Consider the following 20842-nt stretch of genomic DNA (forward strand, 5'->3'; position numbering starts at 1 on the left):
CATTTACTAAATCTGGCATATTTATATATTGTATCTAAACAGATATTCAAGCTGCATTATAATATAATAATAAAAAACCTATCTCAGTCTGTCTATTAAGTCTTTGTCTTTGTGCCATTGTAACAGTAGTGCTAATTATCAAGCAAAGACATGATAATTACGCAGAGCTTTTTTGCTAAAAGAAGGAATCTTTTTCAACACCCACGCGCTGCACAATTTCCTATGACCCTGTAACACTACTCTAGTATGGCCCAGAAATTTGTATTTTGGTCTAAATGCTGGGAATCATATTATTTCTCTCTCTGTGCCAATCTTTTTTTCTTGTGAGTAAACTGTTTTTGGAAGGTTAAGGGAGAGGGATAATGGTCCAAATGGGAAATATAAAACTAATGACCCTTCATGAAACATATTATGCTCCTCATTAAACTTACGCAGTTAGATGTATTCCATTAAATTAAAATAAATAGGATTTAAAATTTTACCCGGGAGTAGTAAACTACCTTCACTCTCAACTTTGTGTTAGATTCATTCTAAGGATGGATTCCTCAAATCCCTGATGTATCCCAGTTTCCTAGCCTCCAAAACAATTTACATCTTTTTTTTTTAAGGAGGGGAAGGGCAGTGGGAGAGGGAGAGAGAATCAAGCAGGCTTCACACCCAGCATAAAGCCTGATGCAGGGCTTGATCTTACAACCATGAAATCATGACCTGAGTTGAGATCAAGAGTCGGATGCTTAACTGACTGAATCAGTCAGACACCCCCAACACAAATTATGTCTCAGGGCTGCAGAAGTTTTCAAACTTAGTGTATGAAAGAATTATTTGGGAAACTTATAAATGCAGTTTTCCATCCAGATGCCGTCTTCCCCGCCAAGTATTTCAAGAGTAGTGATTTCAATGAGCTGCACTTAGAAAAATACTCAATGTGGGGGTGATGTAAATTTTATTAGGCTTAGGGAGCCCTCTTACTTCTTCCTCATTTATCTCTATTATTACTAAAATGGAAAAGCGAAATAGATGAAGAATGTGTGATTCAGGTAGTTGAGCAGGACCGATTTATAATATGTTCTGTTCATCCCAAGAATCAAGCCATCCCTAGGTTTGGTCCAGGACCCCCAGACTATCTTTTTGAGAGATTCAGAGCTTTACTGAATTAAACGCAAGATAATAGAGCTGCTGCTTTACTCTCTTTCAAAAGTATTGCTTTTTAAAGAATTGTGTTGCAAAGGACTTTCAAACTCAATGCCTTCATTTTTAAGATGAGGACACTTCAGCCCAGAGAAGTAGCTAACTTGTCACACAGTAAGATTGTACAAGACAAGGTTTCAAATGCAAGCCCTCTGACTTGTAACCCAGTGCTCTTCTTATGGCCTTTAAAGAAGTCTGGCTCAGATACCCATCTGTCCAAGATTATGAAAGTCCTGAGAATGTGAAGTTCTCTGTTAAATCACACAGTATATTCCTGACTAAAGCGCTCAGAAAAATGAATTTTCTAGATTTTTAAGCTTCTTTAAGAAAGCGAAGTTTAAAAGCACATTTTTCAAATACTTTACTATGGTTCTACTGCATTTTACATCATGTTAAGGACTGGAGCAGTTTAGGGCTAATGACAAATTCTAGCTCAACTCTGATACCCTGAAGTATCTGTTGTAATGGTTTTGGTAATGAGATGGAGTCTTGAGTATTGAGTTGTTTTGTGTTTGGAACTTACGTTAAATGTGTGTGAGTGCACAGGCACACAAACTCACATAAACAAACACACACACAGAAGCACCTATGAGATTTGACGTTGACCAGTTCTGTTCATATTCGTGTTTGTTTATGAATTTTCACAGTTACAGGTATACGTAGATAAAATTTTTTCCAGAAATTTTTTCAGGAAAGTTTTCAGGTAAGTTTTGTAAATGGCCTTAAATTTCAACATCAAGGCACACAATTAAAATCATGTCAATGAAAAACTAAAGTGACATTCAGTAATGCAAATCTGCAAGTATTTTATACATATACCACATTAAGTTTATTCACTTTCGTTTTCTGAAATTATTTGCTTGGCTTTGTTAGGCAAAAACAAAAAAGGCGATCAGTTCAATACTTTTATTGTTTTATATTATTTATTTTTTAAGTAGGCTCTATACCCTGTGTGGAGTGCAAAGTGGGGTTTGAGATCAAGACCTGAGAGTAGAATGCTTAACCGACTGAGCCACCCAGGTGCCCCAGCTCAATACTTTCAAAAAACTTCCAAATAAAGGCAAAGACATGAGAATCAGTCTTAGGCAATTATAAGACTGGTCAAATTAGTGCTAAATTATTTTCATAATATGAAACAGTCTAAAAATAATGACAAAAATAACCTATACTCTGGTAAACTGACCCTGAAAACATACTTTTGAAAAATTTATTAGTTTTCTTTTAATTCTGGGAAAGCAATCATAATCACCATCACTAATCATGAGGAGATAGACAAGTGAAGGAGACAGACAGATAGGGACAGTCCTCACTGAACGTCTTTTTTGATTCAGTATTCACTGTTTATGAAGGGTATTATAAGGCAATAATATTTAAATAGGATATGTGCAGGAAGTGTTTAAAACTGTATGGCAATGCTACTTATGCTAATGAATCAAAAACATTTTTGTGTTTTAATGTGATGCTTATTTATTTCTGGCACAATAAAACGTTTTAAATCTAACTTTCATAAAACACCAAGCTAACATTTAGAAATTCATTTTCATCAGATTTCTGATTCTGCGTATATTAACAATGCTACACTAAATGATATAATTGGGGGGAAAACATTTCTAGCAGAATAATTGTCTTTACCCTTTCAGTAAGAATGCATTAGGAAGAATGAATTAGAAGAGACAAAGTGAGAAATTGAAGTATAAGGCTGGGTGAGTTCATTTTTAAATATTTTTTTTCTTTGACGATGCTGTGACACTAGTCTATACCTAAAAGAAATCACCAAAAGTCAGTAAAGCCCTGTGTTGGCCACAATTCCCAAGTCTTATTCCTGATACGGCCGTGTGGAGGATGAGGTCAATACGTTGACAGTGGTGCCTGTTTTCTAGCAAGGACCAGGTATCTACATTGTCCTTATCACCATATCGCTCTAACTTGCATTTTGCAGGAATAGAAAGGGTGGGGTAATGTTGGAGTGATAACCGGGGGACATCCGTGGGGAACAGGAACACCTTAGGAAAAGGAACCAGTATGTGTGCGTGCACGTGTGTGCGTGGAAGGGGGAGGTCCAACCATCACACCACTCAGCTGGGGGTGGAGATGGGGGGTGGGGTTCGCCAACCACGCATGAGCTCTCACCTCCACGATGTCTGAGTTTGTCCGGCTCTCATGCGGCTCATTGTACTCCGTGTACTTGAGCAACACCTTGTCCATGTCGGTGCTCGCGTACTGGAACAGCTTGTTGGTGCTGTTGAAGATGATCAGCGCGATCTCACAGTCACAGAGCACGCTCAGCTCGTAAGCCTTCTTCATCAACCCAAATTTCCTCTTTGTAAATGTCACCTGGAAAAAAAAACCAGGCAGTTTTGGTGTTTTTTTTTTTAAAGGAAAAGAAAACTTTTTTTTTTCTTTTTAACAGTACTACTTTTTTTCCTTTGTGAAACAAAGTGTGTCGTTGTCAGAGCCCTTGGGCACTAACACATTTGGAAAGAAAGCAAATAAATCTAAAACTAATTTCTTCTTAGAATTTGAAAAGTGTGATTTCCAGCTTGTTGCTGAATGTGAAACTGTAAATGCCAGATTTAATGTAGGGCATTTTAATGAAGGTGACCAGAGAACTATTCATGTTTTCTGGAGCAATTTAAGATTTGAGAAAATTAATTTCAGCATGGTTAACATCTTTCCCAATTATAAGTTTGGAGCTCATTTTTTGACCATGTGAAGACTGGACATGCATACCATTTTCGATGCGTGTTCAGAAATTCTTGGTGTGTGTGTCCAAAACTTTTAAGAATTTGTTTTGTTTAACTGAAAACATTCGAAGGGATAAGACTGCTTTCAGACAGTGCTGTATTATGTTTTCTAGAAATGCAGCAGAAAGTTGGGAAGTACTTTTGTCAAAATACCGTTAGGGTTCTGTTTTCAATCTTTTGTGTATCTTTCCTCCCTTCTCAGGCCTGAAAATGTATTATTATCTTTTCCTTTTTTTTCTTTTAATCTAATCTATTACCAAGTCCCATAATTCCTTCCCTTGAAATGTTTCTCAGGTTCACACTTTCTTGTCTACTTCCCAGGCAGCTCTATCATTCCCGTCCTTATCAGTTTCCTGTCCTAGATGATCTCCCTGTCTGAAATCATTCCTTCCTCAATTCATCTCCAATCTTTAAAATTCACTCTTCACAATGCCTTTCTCCTGATGAGCTGTCTACAACAGCTCTGACTTTGAATACTTCCTATCTGGCAAGGATACCAAATGCAAATAAAAATTTCACTATTCCCAATTTCATTCCTTTCTTGATTACACTCTAGTTTGTCCACCAAAAACCATGGACATTGTTAACTGTAAGCTTTTAAATGGCCCAGCATTTTCCAGCAGGTGTTCTCTGGAATATCATTTCTATAAAATACTCTTCAGGACAAAAAGTTCAGTAGCTTAATGCATTTGGGAAATGAGGCACATTGATATATTAAAGGCTGGAAAAATTTTTAAATTTTGTTTAACCTGCCAAACCATTTCCTGAAAGAATGTTTGTTTCTTTGCTTATTTATTTATTTAGAGGAGCATTTACTATCAGTTTTCAAAGCTAGGTTTTTTGAGTCATATACTCTGGGAAATGCTGACTAACTTAATTTAGTTGATTTTTATTTTTTGTTATGTATTTATTTATTTTTAAAGATTTTATTTATTTATTTGACAGACAGAGATCACAAGTACACAGAGAGGCAGGCAGAGAGAGAGGGGGAAGCAGGCTCCCTGCTGAGCAGAGAGCCCGATGTGGGGCTCAATCCCAGGACCCTGGGATCATGACCTGAACTGAAGGCAGAGGCTTTAACCCACTGAGCCACCCAGGCGCCCCTCCTTTGTTGATTTTTAAATGGACAACTTAAATTTTTTTTTTCTCACCTTCATATCTAACCCATCTTGCAGAGGCCAGCCCTATTTTATCTAATACGTATTTGTGTGTAATCCCCAAATCTAGATTCCCACTCCTCAATTTTTTTTTTTTTTTGTCTTGGGACACCCAAAGGATGTCCTCCAGTCCTACATCTATCTGAATGTGCTAGTAATCTCTTAAACCTCCACAGCTTAAACTCATCATCATCCTTGAAGCTGCTCCCCCTCCTGGCTTGGCCATCTCACAATAAACTCAGTTACCCAAACTAGAGACCTCAGAGTGAACTTTGAATCCTACCCCATCCCACAAACCTACATATAAATGTATTGACAGGAACTGTGGGTGAACAGACAGAAAAACCTGATCTTTTGGTCTCCTCAATCCTCCACACTTTGTTAATACTGTTTTATCTATCATCCTTTATTTTTCCCTAATAGCACTTCTCACATTTCATAATTTGTGTATTTTTGTGTGTGATCATTTGATGTCTGTCTCTTCCTCTACAGTGCATGTTTCACAAGATCTTATGCCATTTTTATTTTGCTCACAGTGTATGCCCAGTGCTTGGACCAGCAGACACATATGGGCACAAGTTAATGATCTGTAGTATAAAAATGAAATAGGGAGAACTATTAAGTGAAGTTTCTAGAAATATCAAATTGATCTATATTATCTAAAATTATGGGGCGCCTGGGTGGCTAAGTGGGTTAAAGCCTCTGCCTTCGGCTCAGGTCATCCCAGGGTCCTGGGATCGAGCCCCACATCGGGCTCTCTGCTCAGCGGGGAGCCTGCTTCCCCCACACCCCCCTGCCTCGCCGCCTGCCTCTCTGCCTACTTGTGATCTCTGTCGAATAAATAAATAAAATCTTTAAAAAAATAAATAAAATTATGTGAAAGCTTTTCCCATGACATTTTAAAAAATCAAATCTTCAGTAGACTTTTAAAAAGATAAATCTATGCTCAATAATGATTATATTGCTTTATCACATTTGCATTAAAGGCAGGATGGTAAAAAGGGAAGAACATGGGGCCTGGTTAAGAGGATCCCAGATTTGAATGCTGAACCTGTTATGTGCTAGTCGTGAGAAATTCATTTAAGTTCTTTAGTTGGATTTTTCTGAGTTTGATTTTTCATCTAAAATAGAGAGGACGCCTATTCTTAGTGTTGCTGTGAAGACTGCACAAAATAACATCAGTGTACAGTAGTGAGCATACTGCTTAACACTGAAGCTCAATAAACCTAGTTCCCATCCCTCACTTGGCTGATGTACAGAAAAAGGACTTATAAAATATGTCTATGTTGGTGGCTATGAAGAGTCTACTGATTAAGGCTATTTGAGGATCTCATTATTCCTAATACAAAGAGAAAGCAGAAATCTGGAATCCCCTCTGATCATTCTTTGGAAAATACGGTATTTATCAGCCCACATCAGCTAGTCAATCTCCACTCAGATACATTATTTACATTTCAACTTTGGACAGTTTTTCTTTGTAATAATTGCCAATGTCCCACTTTTTGTTTTATGATTATTGATTGTCTTTCTAAGGTACTTCTACTAAATATACCTAGTGTTTTATTTTCATATCTGATTATCACACTACTTTAGAAGCTTTTTTATTCTAGTTTATTCAGATGAGTTATGATTGGTATTAATAATGAATTAAGACTACCTCTTTGGGATAAAGAATCATAATAATTACATAGATTTATATAAAATGTCTTTTAATATTTATTTTAGAAGCAATTTAGTTACCCAGATGTATTTGCACATTGGTATTTTATTTAGTGAAACAGTGTAAGAGTAGATTCAATACAGAAGGCACTGGCCCAAAATACTTTCATATATCTAAAACCACTTTTAATCAGACTTTCATGACCACAAACTGTAGGTGGAATGTCTCAATACAGTATGGTTTCTGTTGTACTCAACCTCAGAATTTAGTACGTTACAACACTCACCATCAAAGTACATTTCAGCACAGAAATATCATTAAAGCTACTATTTGTGTTTACTTTTAGTTACTCCTCAACTTTTGTGTAACCAAATAGGCTTCTGGATAATGCATACTTATTTAATAATACCTGTCAAAAAAGTCAGCACATATAGCTTCTTCTCATTAAAACTGCAAACTGAAATGGTGCTGACTGTATTAAAGCATTTAAGAAAATATCTTCAAAATCTACTCTTAATTGCTCTAAATTTAATTCTGTATTATGCTCATATTCCTCATAGCATACTCAAAATGTATTTTAGAATGCTTTTTTCTCATTGTGCATGGCTAGATAAAACTGTTTTTAAGCATTAAGCTTTCTAAAGAGACCTGGGATATTACTCTTCGTTTAAAATATGCCACTCAATGACAAAGATTGAAGCTCAGAGCTTTTATACTTAAATATAATAATGTATTGTAATGATTACATTTTTTATAACTTGACAATAATTTGTAATGGGAACAAGTCCATTTCTATTAAAATAACATTATTTTTAACCTTAGGTGAGACAGAAAACTCTTTTCATAGTAGTAGGCAAAGAGATGCTCTTTTCCAGTGCTTACATCAATCATGGTGCACTGACAAGAGAATAAAGCCAGTATTGTTTAGTGGACACTGTAATTCGACATTCGTTTTCAGAATTAAAGAGACTTAATATGTAATATATGCACAGAAAGAAAACACTGACAGTTTTAATTTTCTTTCCTTTACTTCTTGAATCAGACCCAAATATAATGATGATGTTGCAGTAAGAGGATTCAGTATTGAGTTTTAGAGTAACTTCAAGTTTTAACTCCTAGCATAAGGGCAGGCATCACACATTTATACATCTTACATTAGGTATCTTACATTTATAATTACTTTAGAACTTACAAGGTATGAATCAGGAATTGAAATCAGAATTTGAAATTGAGAAAAGGCACCTTATTAAATATACCTCCATACAACTGAGTTATAAAAAATTTGGTAAATCTGTTCATAGAAACAAATATAACTTGAGCGGTTTTTATTGAGCATTTTCTATATGCCAAATGAGAAGCACTATTTATTGACCATTCTCCCTGTCAGATATTTGTGCTAGGTGCTGGGGCTTCTATTACATATATATCTCCCTTGTTCATGTCTCCTCCTCATGGCTGGAGAACAAAATACTCATTTAATTCATTAAGGCTAAAAGCAAGTTGCTTTATTTGAAGCAAAGTTTATTACTTAGTTAATAGTGTTATATTTTCAGTCATGTGTAATGATCTGAAATTGTACTTTTATCTAGAGTTAGAGGTGAATTCAGTTTTTGTTTTCTGACCAACCTTTTCTCTAGACTGAACAAGAAAAATAACAGTAGATGTTAACTGAATCAAGATGAATATGAAATGAAACCTACCATATTGGTTACTTCTTATCTTGTACTCAGTGAAAGCTGATTGTGGTATTACGTCCCACCCCCTTTCCATCTGGTTGCTGGCAGGCTCCCAATCAAGCAGCAAGGCTTAAATTAGTTTAAATGCCAATTTCTTCTACGAAGCTTTCATTGTTATATTTGGAAAAAAACTCATTCCTCCCTCACTGTCATCCTCTAAAACTTTTTACAAACCTTTACTATGAGACTTTTTCTAATATTATAGAGTTGGTTGTTTATGAGTTTGCCTCTCCTATTGGCTTTCAAGTTTCCCAAAGACCCCATCTGTGGCTTCACCCAGACTGACCAGTGGACACTCAATGAACATTTGCTGAAACAGTGAATTATGGAATGGAAATAGTCTATTTTAAAGTCTGAATATTTGGTTTGTGGCCAAATTTGATGAAAAAGATGAGGTTCTAAAAAATGGTGGCATGAAGTCAAAGAACTTCCCCCCTTTTCTGTAGAAATTAAGATAACCTTGATTTTATAACTTTTGAACTAAAATAACTTTTGTAAAGATTAAGCTCATTTAGATTTTTTAACAATTATTCAGCAGTATCTTCTGTAGGGATTTTGTTGTTTTGTTTGCTTACTTTTAAATTAGCTGTTTCAAGGTCTGAGTACTTAAGGCTTTAGAGGGAGAAACCAATTTTCAATTATGCTGACTTTTTTAAAAAAGATTTTATTTATGTTATTTGTCAGAGAAAGAAAGAGCACAAGCAGGCAGAGTGGCAGGCAGAGGCAGAGAGAGAAGCAGGCTCTCCGCTGAGCAAGGAGCCTGATGTGGGACTCAATCCCAGGACCCTAGGATCATGACCTAAGCCGAAAGCAGTGGCTTAACCAACTGAGCCACACAGGCGTCCCTATGTTGACTTTTTAGAAAACTTGAGTTACATAGGATTTCAACAAAAATTTGCTACCAAGAGAAAAAATAGTCTTGGGGTGCCTGGGTAGCTCAGTGGGTTAAACCTCTGACTTTGGCTCAGGTCATGATCTCAGGGTCCTGGGATTGAGTCCCACATCAGGCTCTCTGCTCAGCAGGGAGCCTGTTTCCTGCACTCTCTCTGCCTACTGATCTCTCTGTGTGTCAAATAAATAAAATCTTTAAAAAAAATAGTCTTAGTGGAACAATATAATTTTCTGCTAAATGTACTTTTTTAACCTTTTTGATCATTTCATCTCTCAAAAATAAGAGACTTTGGATATATGTATTTGTTTTAATTAACAGTTTACATGTTAGTAACATGAATCTTGAGAGAGAGTGACTATACCATTTTGGAATCTGTAATAAAGTAGCTAAAGAATGGAGAGAAATATATTATGTACATATGCTCTAGATTTCAAGAAAAAAGACATTTCAAAAAGTTCCGAGAAAAGTGGGCTTTATTTCTTGCCTAGATGACTCATCATGAAGGATGATAAAGTGTGAAGATAAAAATTTAATTTTATAGTCACAAGATACAGAGATAAAGGGGCAGGATCTAAGAGTTCAAAATGACTGCATTCTTTGAGCAAGAATTTATTGAACCTTCCAGTTCAGATTGTCAAAGAACATGTATTCGGCAAAGTATTTGATAAAATCCTCATCTCAATATTACAGAATTGAGACTAGCTAGTAGTAATTTAGAGGATTTAAATATGAATTGATTGATCAGTGTTAAGTTTAAGGGGAAAGTCTCTAGTAAAGGGCCATAGAGTTCAGTAACTCTTCTGTCTCGGACATTTCTATCACTGGTTTAAATGAAGATGCTTATCAGACCAGTGTATTAACATAAATTTGGTAGAGTCTCTATCTGTAACTCTTGCTACGGACTAGAAAGCTGGTCACAAATAGCATGATGATACAGGTAATTTTAGAGTCTCCGTTTATATTTTAAAAATACAATTCTACAGGTTCGGGTTGGAAGAAAATTAATGTGGTGGCTGATTTGGGGACAAAGATCTAAAGTTATAGTGGAAATTAATAATTCTAATGATCTTTTGTTAGTACTAATTAATCTTAGGCACAGTATTTAGTTCTGAGCATTGCATTTTAAGATGATACTGACAAAATCAGTGTCTATTGGATAGCAAACAGGTTGATGTAGGATCTAAGAACATTTTGCATTAGAAATCACTGAGGGAGGGACACCTGGTGGCTCAGTGGGTTAAAGTCTCTGCCTTGCTCAAGTCATGATATCGGGGTCCTGGGATGGAGCCCCACATAGGGCTTTCTGCTCAGCGGGGAGCCTGCTTCCTCCTCTCTCTCTCTGCCTGCCTCTCTGCCTACTTGTGATCTTTGTCTGTCAAATAAATAAATAAAATCTTTAAAAAAAAAAAAAGAAATTACTGAGGCAATCTGGAATGTTTAATCCAGAGAAATATGGTTAAAAGTGATATGCTGAACACTTTCCAAGATCTGAAGACTTGTGGTACGCGAAAAGGCAAATGAGTTACTCCATTTTATTCTACAGACTAGAACTAGAAAGCACTGCTGAAAATCTTTTATTTTTTTTTAAGATTTATTTATTTATTTGAGAGAGCGAGTGTGCACGCAAGTATGTGTATGTGTGTGCTGGGGCGGGGGGGGGGGAGCAGAGGAAGAGAATCTTAGCAGATTCATGGCTGAGCCTGGAGCCTGCCACAGGGGGCTGGATCCCACAACTCAGAAGCAGAAACCAAGAGCCCGATGCTCAACCAACTGAGCCATCCAGGCGCCCCTGCCGAAAATCTTTTGAAGAGGCTGAAAACGGGAAAATCTAGTGAGGAGAATTGCCAAAGAGTGGATCTAGGCTCATAAAGTAGGAAGCAGTTCATTCCTGAACATGTTCAAGTACAGCTGTTTATCGAGGAAGGTGTAGGTGTTCCTGAATTAACAGGAAGCTGGACTAGAGTAACCTTTAACATATTTATTTCAGATTTTAGATGTTCAGATTCAATGCCTAGGTAGCACAGGCTTCTAGATCAAGGGGAAGATCTGAGTGAATGGTAATATGGCTCAAAATGAGAATCTTATTTTTGCAGTTTCCCTCTATAGGATGCCTTAAGTTTTGGTTACTCAATCTCAGAAGTACGGCATCATAATCACCTCTGATTTCTATATTCCAAGAAATAAAACACTGTCACTTTTTGTAGCTAGATAAGCTACAAAGACTGTAAAGAATTTGAGTTATAATATTAAATTCTGGGCAGTGCTGAAAATGCATAGAAAAGTAATGGTAGAGATAATTCATCTCATTAAAATGTTTTTAAAGAAGCAGTGTGGCATAGAAACAAAAACATGGGAATTAAAAATCAAGTCTAGGATCTGCCACTTACAAGCTGTGTGCTCTTGGGTAAATTGTCTAACTTCTCTGAATCCCGGTTTCCTCCCCTGTAAAATGAAGGTTATACGAAGCATCTTACAGAGTCTTGGGAGTTAATCTAAGGCTGTAATAAAAGTGTAAGTGACTTGTTGACTGAAACACTATACAAGGCAGGTAGTATTTTTTTCTCTGATGCACTGGGCTCAGTTATTTCTTGTCACATACTGTAAAAGATTGCTGTCCTAGAACCTGACAACTTGTGTTAACCATTATTATTTCTAGACTAGAGTTTCTCTCTCAGCTAGACCTTGAACTTCCCTTGACAGCCCAGAACATCTCTTTTCCAATCTTGTACTCTGAGGTCCCAGGACAATACTTGGCTAAATATTTGATGAATGAATGCATGGATAGATGGGTGGAGGAATTACACATTTTTTGCAATCCAAAATGAATGACTAAAAATAACTTTCTATGCATGATCTAACTATGTTAATAGAAAATTTGCCGCTGAGACAGCAAAATTTCATATTGTTATTTTCCTTTTTTGTCATAGTAATTTACTGGGAAAACATGCATTTGGTAAAACTGAATAGTAGAGAAATTAGACTGGGTTAAAATTTGTGTGTGGATTTGTTTCTTATAATTGCTTTTATTTACTTATTTATTTTTTTAATTTATTTGACAGAGAGAAATCACAAGTAGACTGAGAGGCAGGCAGAGAGAGAGAGAGGGAAGCAGACTCCCCACTGAGCAGAAAGCCCAATGCGGGACTCGATCCCAGGACCCTGAGATCACGACCTGAGCCGAAGGCAGCGGCTTAACCCACTGAGCCACCCAGGCGCCCCTTATAATTGCTTTTAGATAAGTGTTGACTTTATCTGGTGACTTTTTTCTAATAAGTTCAAAGACCTTATAATAAGTTATCCCACTACATTTGACAGTGTCTCTTTCAAGTTAGGATATGGTACAGTTCATCATCCCATTTCTTAGATGACACTGTACACAAAGACATGAATTGCCATATCCAAGGTCACAAAGCTAGTTCCTGGATGAATTAGAAATAGAACCCTCTTCACACAAAATTCATTCTCCATTCCATTAGTCAGTGTTCCTTCTTTTAGATAACTAGGCATTTCAGGGGCTGACATTCAGCACAGCATGGATCCCATCAACCGTTGGCTGAGCAGCGTACATACATTAAGAATTGTCAGCAGTTCTGATGAGTACAAGCAAAGTAGTGCATAACTTATTAATTAAGGTAACGATAGCTCTCTAGGTTAAAGTAAAAAATATTAACAATACAAAAATTGAGAAGAAGTTGGCTTCTACATTCTGACAATAAATCAAAGCTCTTTTTGTGTGGACACTGTAGCCAATTCTGCCCTCAAGACCTCCAGCCATTCCCACTAAAGCCAGCGGGAACCACATGTATACACTAGTGGGCATGCAGTAGTTCTATATTTACGAATGTTTATTTAAATTTCACAAAATGAGAAACATTTTGGTTGGTAAAAAATACAGGTCTGTTTACAGGCGGAATAAAAAAGGTGGGACTCTGATTTACACACAGGTAATGTAAATATCAAGTTCTAAAAACAGAGGACAAGTCCTGTACCATTTCCTACGGGGCAGGGAGATTAGTTTGACTACTGTGTAACAGAAAGGACATTTAATAATGAGCCTCCACGCCACATGTGTGTCTGCTCCGTTCACCCCCAATCTCGGCTCTGTTCATAAAGTTACCTTAGGAGAACTTTCCTGCCATAGTAACTGTGGGAGTACTTGCACCTTACAGGAAAGTTCCAAATAAATGAAAGAAAAGACCTTTGGAAAGAGCAGCTTCTCACATCTACAAGAATAACCGAGTCCTAACTCAAAAAACAACTTGCAACGCATTACTGAGGGAAGCAACCATTTTTTAATCTATGGGTCCCTAACACTTCTTTCCATCACTCAGAATACGGTCAACAGAATCCTAATAGAACTGCTCAATGAATGGAGAACTTTTTACTCATTTCTTTAACTCATAAAGTAATTATTAGTTTCTTTGTTTTACAATGTATTTGGGACAAATGTATCCAAGGAATTCTACTTTCAAATTTTGAGGTTTTCTCTCTCTCTCTCTCTTTTTTTGTCCAACTAGAGTCATGATAAATATAACCCTCATCCTATGAAAATATTTTAGATCCATTCCTCCTTACCCCCAGCATAGATAATCTCTCAGTTTCCTCCTGGTTAAGGAAACAGAGTGACTAATGAAGGACAAGACAGACAGTTCATAGATACAATGCAGTCTCTAATCCACAGCCATGCAGTCTTCCTATGTGTTTAATGGGTTAGGGATGGAGTCAAGAGTCTGCAGCGACAATCTCTAATTGAAAAAAAGGGAAATGCCCTCTTAAATGCTCTTTTTCTTCCCCTGGCTTGTTCCTGACAGTAAGTAATGGTACAACTGTTCTAAACTATTCCTCTTCAATTTTATTTTGTTTAATTCAGTCTGTCATTAGAAAGGCTTGAGAGCTTTAGGCTTGATGATTACTCTCGGTGGGAGGAAGCAATGCCACTGCAGACTTGTGTTCTAGACAAGCGCTCCTTTATACAATGACGGGGCCTGCCATCGTAAATGAAAGGCTCTTTAAAGAGCAGTGAGGGACTCTTTTAAGCAGACTGCTACCATGTGCTTGTAACCCTCCAGCATAACTTGCGAGGATGAGACAGCAGTGTGTTCTGCTGCAAAGAGGACTATTGTCCTCGTTAGCCTCAAGCAAATTGAGCCGTGTTTCACTGCAATGTAGCAGGATTTCCAAAGGGGTTTCAAGCAGTAGTTCCTAAAACTCTGAACAGAATAAAAAGATTAAAATAGCGAATGTAGTGTGTGGAATTCAGAACTCTACCAACCCCTCACCTAAGTCAACCTCTTACCCGCCAAATAAAACTCTTAAATTTTGTGCACTGTACACTTCTTGGGCAAAAATATTGAACAATGAGTTAGATTAAAGTTAAGTAATTGAATGCATATGAATAAACCTGAGTGTTTACTCACAAACTCACAGGGTTTGCATTTTAAAACTTATAGTAGCTGATTTCTGATATATCTGTCCGTAGGAGGAAAAGGAAGAAAGATGGTCTACAATTATTAAACTTACCAGGATTTAAAAGACTTCATTGTAGCCCATTTTTAAGCCTAAGAGTATTCTGGATTTTAAAAAGAGGGGGCTATAATGCAGTATGTTTTTAATTTTTTATATGAGCCATTCAGGTCTCCTTGGTTCGTTAAAAGGCTGATTTATGTTCTAAATTCGATCTGTGGATGCAGTCACAAAATAAATACCTCTGTTTCTTTATACCTCATATACCTAAAATGTATCATTTGAATCTGAGAAGAATCAAATAAACCAGACTAATATTTTGGGGGCAAAAACATGTTTACTAGTTTAACAAAGCCAAAATGTACCTAAGGTAAAGGTCAAAGACTACTTCATTCCCTGCTGAGCAAATGCTCAGGAAGCACATTTGTCTACGTTTCCTGTCATAACAGGAAGAGTGTAACTTCTTCCTTTCCACGATGGCTTCAGTTTTACCTCCTAACTCCAATATTTTCTCCCTCAGGGCCTTCCAAATCAATCCTCGCAAGACAGAAGGCAGGAGGCTGTCTCCGTTGTAGTTTCCAAACAGTTGCGTTTGTTGAAATGTTATTTAAATGTTAGTGATTTCTTAAGCTAAACTGTTCCAACTTAAAATTAAAAGTCAAAATTCCAAACATTTACAGTGGTTCTCTTATTCTTATTAGTGGTTCAACTTATTTCAAAAGAAATGCAAGTATACCTATTCCATATTATGGAATTTCATTTACTTCAAATTAATTATGTTATTTTTCTTTTTCAACCAAAGCTATCATTCTGGAGTGAGGAGGGGGCATTGCCATACCTTCTTCAATTAGAGTCTGTGAGGATGTAAACTTTAAAAATACTATTATGATAATAATTTTTAAAGGAGCTCATTTTGAACGAATAAATTACAATGTTAGAGGAGGTCTAGACGGCAAAGGACACAGTTTTTGAAAAAAATTAGCAACATGTTCTTTAATCTACAGTTTGGAAAAACCTCTTGGTTTATGTGGTCTATTTATAATGTTAATATTTTTAGGGTTGGTTTCTCAGTAATACAATGTCACAGCGTTTGTGCATTTGCAAAGCAAAAGGTGACTTGTCACAGACAGAATGGGGTGTGCGAGCATTTGCAGAGGTGGAAGGTCCATTCAATCCCAACTTTCTACTTAAAACCATTGAGATACAATAAATACAAGCATCAGGATTTTTCTAAATCATGGTTTTAAATGGAAATGGTATGAGATACTCAAATCAGAACTGAAACAACAAAACATCTTGAAGCCCTCAAGTACATGGAGGAAACTATTACCTTTTGCCTTGTGCAACTTTTGGCCTCTCTTAGGTTCCTTATTAAAGGAAAGTCAATGAACGAGTTTGAGAGCATCTAAGACAGTACTTCTCTGGTAGTAAAGGAATAGATCTATTCAATACAAATATAAACTATCCCACATGTATGGGATGCATAGTAAGTGTGTGGTGTGCTATCTCTAAGATTCAACCATATAGAGGGGAGACCATTTGTGAATTGTTTTTAAATTGCTAGGAATAGAATAGAAACGAATGACCTGATGTCACAGCTGTTAAATGTACATCTGAGCACTCTAGCTACTGCTTTCTTTGATTTGGAAACTCTCAAAAGTGTATTTTTTTTCCTTTTGGTTTCCTTTCTCAGTCTCTTCAATCACTAGTAATTCCAGCTCTCTGAACAAAACTTTTTCCTTTGATTTTTTTTTTAAAGATTTTATTTATTTATTTGACAGACATATCACAAGTAGGCAGAGAGAGAGGGGGAAGCAGGCTCCCTGCTGAGAAGAGAGCCCAATGCAGGGCTCCATCCCAGGACTCTGGGATCATGTCCTGAGCGGAAGGCAGAGGCTTTAACCCACTGAGTCACCCAGGCACCCCTTCCCTTTGGTGATTTTAAGATAAATGAAAGAATGATCTAACTTATGTGCATGGGGAACCTTTAAGTAGGCATCCACAGGACGCATCAATAGACCCTATAATTCAATTCTGAAATGTACTACTATGTGCTAATATGTTACTATGATACACCCTGATTTTATATATTAAAGCCAAGTTTAGGGGAGGCAGTTAGCTGTTAAGAAATGACACTGAGGGGGGAAAAAGGCATAATAATCATCATTATGAAGTATTTGTGGATTTTATTTTAGATTTAAATCAACACTTTGGTGATTTTTTTGAACTTTTTAATCACCTAATTTAAAACAAGGTTCCAGACATTCATTGAGAAACATGGATAACTCTCTGATAGTATCTTAAGTATAATTTCCTCTCTAATAATATATACTTACTTGGTATGCATACAAACAACTAATGATTCTGGAAATTCTGTTTGTGCAAATGATAAAAGAAAATGTATATGTCTAGATTACTCTGTTCTTTGACTCATGGTTCAGGATTCATCACAAAGTTACTTCTTGAAGCAATTTATTTGTCTTTCTAAATTATCTTGTTCCTTACATTTAAAGAGTAGGTTAGTAGGTTGTTACTCTCAAGTTTAGAACTATAATTAGCCTTTTATTTACTGGTATTCTGGATATCACCTTGAAGGAACACTACAGTAAAAATTCCCCTGAAATTTCAGCTTAAATTCTAAGAACTGCCTAACAGTGGAAAACAGGAGAAAGTAAGGAGTAACATTCGTTTCTTTTTAAAACAGAGTCATTTGAGGAAATAAGTAAATCTCTTTTATTCAGTTTACTTTAAAAAATATCAGATTTAGTTTAAAAACATCCATTTGTAGAAACTGTTCATATGTTGTACCTACACTGAACATATTTCTCCAGGATTTTTTTCTGAGCCCATTTAAGGCAATTTATAAGTTGTACAGAGAAACTGACATAGGGACATAAGAAAAGAGAAAAAGTGAGAAAATTTAACAGCTACGATCTCTGAATTCTTTTTAGTCATAAGGGGATTCTCTTGTTCTATTAACAGGAGAATGCTGCTAATTGTCTTTAATTTGTGCTCCAGATATTGCACTGATAATTACATAAAATTTTGTTTGCTGGCAAAAACCATTAGTGTGCCAGAACTGATAGAAGAGAGCTTAAGACATTTAAAAATCTTTTTCCCTTAACTTATTATATTAGACCTTGAGTTATTTGGCAAATATTTTTTCCCTTATAATTATTCAAACATTTAAATGCCTTTTTATAACAAATCACACAAATGCATTTGCATTCACCTTTCTTATCCTTTCAAAGTGGAGAAGCTGAAAATTTAAAATAGAACCATACATGTATAAACATGTTTAGGTTAAGCAAGCCTAATTTTTATATTACTTTATTCTTGATACAACTGACATCACAGATTTCTAAGTCTATTCTGTTTGTAAAAAGAGTCATACAAAGACAAAAGTCATTAAAAAAATCTGGCTTTTTCAGGGGCGTATTTACCGGGACCATATGAAGGAGGGTAATATCATTGCCTGATTGCTGAAGGTACTTCAGGGGGGTAGAAACAAAGAACGCAGATGGAGACATTGAAATTGTAGTGTTAGAATAAGCTGGAAGCTGAAGTGATAAAAACGGTGGTAAGTAGTTCAAAATAACTTCGTCAGTAGCATACATTTGAAAAGTCCCACAAGCATAGAGCTTCGAAAGCTACTGCTTTCCATCCTTGTCACAAGCCCTGCTCTACAAATGTTTGTGATTCTCCTTCTGGTCCAGGAGCCATCCTCTGCTATCAGCTGCTCCAGCTCCGAAAGGATTCTCTCACTCCCTGTGAGCTTCCAAAGCCTCCTTTGTGTTCCTGCTCTGCTCTGTTCCACTTTTCCTTCCAGCTCCCTGATAGCTTTTAAAGGTAAAACCCTCTTGAAATGAAGGTTCAGGTATGACTCTAGTGTGTGACACAGCGCGGGAGCTGTTTTGATGGAAGTCACATTAACTTTTAACAGCTAATGGTTTAAAGAGCCTGAGTCTTAATAGGAACAGCTAATAGATACATTTATTGGGCATTTATTGTATGTTAGATGCTTTACATTTATCCCCTAATTTGATTATCCCAGTGACCTGAGGAGCTGGGTACAATTTTTTAACCCTCACTCTACTGATGAGGGAACTGATAAGGCTCAAAGGGGTTAAGGCACTCGCTGGAGGTTAATACAGCTAGTAGGTGGCAGAACTGGGAGCAAAGCTAGGTTTGTGTGTGTCTAAAAACCATCCTCCACCATTATGTTATACTGGATGCAATATGACGTAATTGGGAAAAGCAAAGACACAAAACCATGCTCTTAGCCATTATATTACACAGGATGCAGCATGACATAATTGAGAAAAGCATGTTTTGTTTTACTTTTTTAATCTGAAAGATGTGGGCTCCAAATCTTGGCTACCACCTCCTATTACTATCTGACTTCAAAGCTTTGCCTGATCTGAGCCCTGCCTAGCATCTAATCTTTTCTCTCATCTCTCTAAAGTCATACACATCAGACTCAAGTTCCACGAGCTTTCCCTTGGCTCCTTAGCAAGCTCTTTCCGTTCTTAAGGAGCTCTGCAAATATTGTTCCATCTGGAATGTTGTCACCTGCCTAACTCTGACTCATGTCTTCATTCCCATCTTTCAGCATTTCCTCAGAGAGACCTTTCATCTAATCCCCAATCTAAATAAAGCAGCTCTTGTCATAATTTGATAGCACTTTGATAATTTCACTCGTAGCACATTATTTACAACATTTGTATTATATATTTGCACATTTCATTTCTGTGTCATTCCACTAAGCCGGGGATCCACAAAATCTGGCCCAGTACAGCTTGTTCCATTTTTGTCAGTAAAGTTTTATTCAGATTGGGTCACAAGATCAAAAATATTGCTTTCTGGCCCTTTATAGGAGAAGTTTGTTGACTTCTGTGGCAGATGACAAACTGTGTAAGATTTGTCTGGTTTACCCTGAATACTTAATGTCAGGCACGCTGCAATCTAATACTATTTGTTGATTTAATAAATAAATGAGATATTCAACTATAAATGGGGTTAATAAGAATGAAATGAAAGAATACATATGTAATTCTTGGTGCATGTTGTTTTTATTAAGCTGACTGAAAATTTCTTTAAGATTAATTAAAAATTTATGATTTTATTTATTTTTACATACTGGCTTAAGAGATCCATCCAGTTTAAGTGAGAAATTGAGAAATAAGTAGTTTTCATAAACTCAGAAACTCTGGACAAATTTTGAAAAAAAAGAGCTGTTAAGTTTTTTCTTTCTCTTAAACTATTATATGTATACACCTGGAGTTTCTGAATTTTAGTTGTTCTCCCTACTTCCATTATGAAAGGCAGAGGAAGGATAAAATTCAATTTAAATAGTTAGCTGCTCTGTTTTATAGCAATGTTAATTCTTAATGATATTCAACTTACACATCAGCTTTATAATATTTCATTTCACACTTTTATGTCTCTCTTTCTTATTCTGTAAAAACACATCCTGTTTTCTGTATAGCTAAATAAACACCTGCAAAAGCAGAGCAGGTTTTTACTACTTCTTAAGAAAAGATGACAGTGAACCATTGTGTGAGGTTCTATTAGGGAGTCTGCAGTGGGGGAAGCTTCAAAAAGAGCAAAACAGTTACCATTTTTCTTTTCAACACGTGAACACATAGTTTAAAGGAAGCCCAGGGCCAGGGGTGCCTCCACACTTGGGATGATTTGTTACTGCAGATTTGGTAGTGTTGATTATAGAAGTGACCTACATCTTTCAGGCTCTCATGACTGCTCTTGTAGTAGGTGAGTGGTACACATAACAAACATGTATAAGTAAGATGGATGTTGGAGACTGTCAATAGCCACCTATAATCATCACGAAATACACACTAAAACATGGCAGTTTTCAATTTTACCAATTTGATTTAAGAGTATGAGTGAAGGGCCTGCTGAACCTACAATATGGAGAAGACTACATAGATCCTATATTTCTATAGAATAAAATCAAGAAATTCATCATCAGGATTAAAAAA

The 20842-nt window shown here is 36.4% G+C and overlaps 1 protein-coding gene across 12 annotated transcripts in view; it reads right to left on the reverse strand.

The window, feature by feature from the left end:
* MEF2C (myocyte enhancer factor 2C) overlaps positions 1 to 20842 on the reverse strand; it is a 164336-nt gene that overhangs the window by 77319 nt on the left and 66175 nt on the right. For all 12 annotated transcript variants that reach the window (XM_059418213.1, XM_059418219.1, XM_059418216.1 and 9 more), the window contains one exon: positions 3319 to 3522. In XM_059418213.1, the coding sequence (XP_059274196.1) occupies positions 3319 to 3522 (204 nt within the window). The remainder of the gene's footprint in view (positions 1 to 3318; positions 3523 to 20842) is intronic.

The sequence above is a fragment of the Mustela nigripes genome, chromosome 12 (genome assembly GCF_022355385.1).
Source record: "Mustela nigripes isolate SB6536 chromosome 12, MUSNIG.SB6536, whole genome shotgun sequence".
Classification (NCBI taxonomy): Eukaryota; Metazoa; Chordata; class Mammalia; order Carnivora; family Mustelidae; genus Mustela; species Mustela nigripes.